This window comes from Penaeus chinensis, chromosome 8, assembly GCF_019202785.1.
Source record: "Penaeus chinensis breed Huanghai No. 1 chromosome 8, ASM1920278v2, whole genome shotgun sequence".
NCBI classification, from domain to species: Eukaryota; Metazoa; Arthropoda; class Malacostraca; order Decapoda; family Penaeidae; genus Penaeus; species Penaeus chinensis.
Window position 1 is genome coordinate 16,620,307 of NC_061826.1, and position 2,500 is coordinate 16,622,806.

Sequence of the window (2,500 nt, forward strand, 5' to 3'; positions counted from 1 at the left end):
TTTTAATCTCCAGGTATATTCTAAAGCATTTTTATAGGGAACAATTAATACAATATTGGAATTAACTGCTAAATATATATGGGGTCTCTTCTGCACAATAATTTTTGTCAATATTTATTACATATTTTTCATTCTTCTATCTATGATTCTTTTTAAGGAAGGTTTCATTAGAAATTATGTATAAAAGTGGAAATCATAATTCTTTGGTATGTCAAGACAATAGAGATTTATTCAACATAAATTCAAATGATCTTTGGGCACAGAAAATAATGGTAGTATATCAAAAACAAAATTATTATTACTTCTGTAAAATGTAGAGGTGTAAATAACTGCATTATTGTAACTGATCTGGAATACTTTTCTTGTCTATATATATTTCATCTGTCATAATAATGATAAAAGCAAATTGAGTTATATTATTAATAATGTATTTGATAGTATTTAATATTTTAAAAGTGAATTATATTTATAAATTATACTTATTATTATAACATTGAGTGGTTAAACTTGTAGCTGCAGCATCACGAAAATTATTGAGTTTTCTGTTTACAAAATATCAGAATATATTTTTCACGAAAATACTTCCACTATTAACCAATATATAGGCTTTGGCACTTTTGTATAACATTTTCCATGTTATAAAAAATATTTTTAAATGAAATGTTTACTGCATAAATAAACATCACTTACTACCTTTTTGTAATACTTCAAGAATAAGGTCTTGTTTCTTTAAAAGATCTAGTTGAGTTTTGGCAATTATTTCTAATTCTTTTCCTATTTTTTGTAAAGCTCTCACTTTCATCCTGTCCCTCTTCTCTTTTCTCCTTTTATATTCATCTTCTTTAACTTCCTTCTCTTTCATTTGGTGAAAATATTGCTCCATCATCTCCTGTCTCTTTTCCCCTCGGTCTGCAATCTGTTCTTGACCCAGCATTGTGTCTGAATGCTTCCTTTTCAGTTCTTGTGTACTAGATGTAGAGGGAATTGAGATTGTTGTGTGTGTCACAGGTGAGCAGGCAAGTGGAGGTGAAAAGGAGGGTTCTGGAGACAAAGAGATTTTTTGGAAATTGTTTGAGCCAGATGATTGTTGCTCGTTCTTCTCCAACTTTCCGGTGAGGAGTGACAATCCAGCTGGTCCTGAGGCTTCGTAAGTAGGGCTGAGGAGCTCATCTAAGGGCTGCCAAAATTAATTATGAAGGAATGTAATGAAATAAATATATGGTAATGAAATAAATATATGGTAAAGAAATAAATCAAAGCAATCATGGTGTACTCTTTGAAAAGATAGTGTATATACTTTTTTTTTAAACCAAAGGACAAATATAGTAGTAGTTGTATTTAAAAGAATTATACAACATTCAGTGAGTAATGCATATATTGTTTCTGGAAAAATGTATAACTACACTGTAAAATAAAAGCATATATATTTACAAAACACTATAATGCCTTAATAATACTTATCTAAATGAAAAAGTTAAAGCTTAGTAACCATATCAAACAAAACTGGTACCCTATGACTTTTCAGTAATATAATGGCAAAAAGCAACCCTCACAGTCATCCTCAAAGATTATACATTATAATAAGGGAGATAACTTTACCTGGAAATAGTCCCAAACTCTTTTTCCTGCAAGCCCTGCCTTGTGCCGCTCTTTGATTCTCTTGTATGTTGTAACGAGATTATTCCACTTGCTCCGTATTTTTTCAATTGATAAGTTATACCCATATGATCTAAACTCTTCTTGGATCTCCCTGTATACTTGATTTCTTTCCTGCCTGCATGACGTGAACTTGTCAAATCTATCACGGATGCATTCAACTAAGAGTAAGGTAGCATTGTGGTTGAAGTCTTCTTCTGCAACACAGGAAAAGAGATTATTGTATAAATATATTAAGAGTATAAAGAAAAATGTAAATACTATATTTGGACATGTATTTAACTAAAATGTAAAGAGTTCTAAAATCAGTCTTTGTATGTACCTCCTTCCTCAACATGGTATTCACCCACAGCTGAGAGGAACCTCTGTGTAGCATAGGCCTGATCTGGAAAATATATATCAATATACAGTCAATCAACACTAGATCAGGCATTTTATGAAAAGTTCAATAAACATCTAACTTAGATACAGTTACAATATACATCCACTATATACAAAACTGACACCAACAAAAATGGAAATAATATCAAAAGTTCTTAAGGATAAAGATGTTATTTTCAAGAGACTCATACCTCAGATTAAGGACTCAATAGTTTATAAAGTTTCCTTTTAATCCATTATTACTGGAATGTATAAAGTAGTAATCTTAATTTCTTACTTAAATATTATTAGAATTGCAAGTATTCAATCAGCCAGTCAGCCAATACCAAATAGGTCACAATGCTACAACCATCCTTCATTTTCAACCTCAAGAGTCAATCTTGACAAGCTCATCTTGCCTGCCTCATAACAGGTTCGATTGTTTTCCCCAAACCACAACTTTGGATACTAATAGTCCTCCTCT

At 31.0% G+C, this 2,500-nt stretch overlaps 1 protein-coding gene across 2 annotated transcripts in view; it reads right to left on the bottom strand.

The window, feature by feature from the left end:
* Nucleotides 1–211: 211 nt before the first annotated feature.
* The window catches only part of LOC125028084, a 5,376-nt gene continuing 3,087 nt past the window's right edge, over nt 212–2,500 (bottom strand). For both annotated transcript variants that reach the window (XM_047617397.1, XM_047617398.1), the window contains exons 2-4: nt 1,979–2,041; nt 1,600–1,853; nt 212–1,177 (exon numbers count right to left, since the gene is read on the bottom strand). In XM_047617397.1, coding sequence (XP_047473353.1) covers nt 683–1,177; nt 1,600–1,853; nt 1,979–2,041 — 812 coding nt within the window. In that variant the 3' untranslated portion in view covers nt 212–682. The remainder of the gene's footprint in view (nt 1,178–1,599; nt 1,854–1,978; nt 2,042–2,500) is intronic.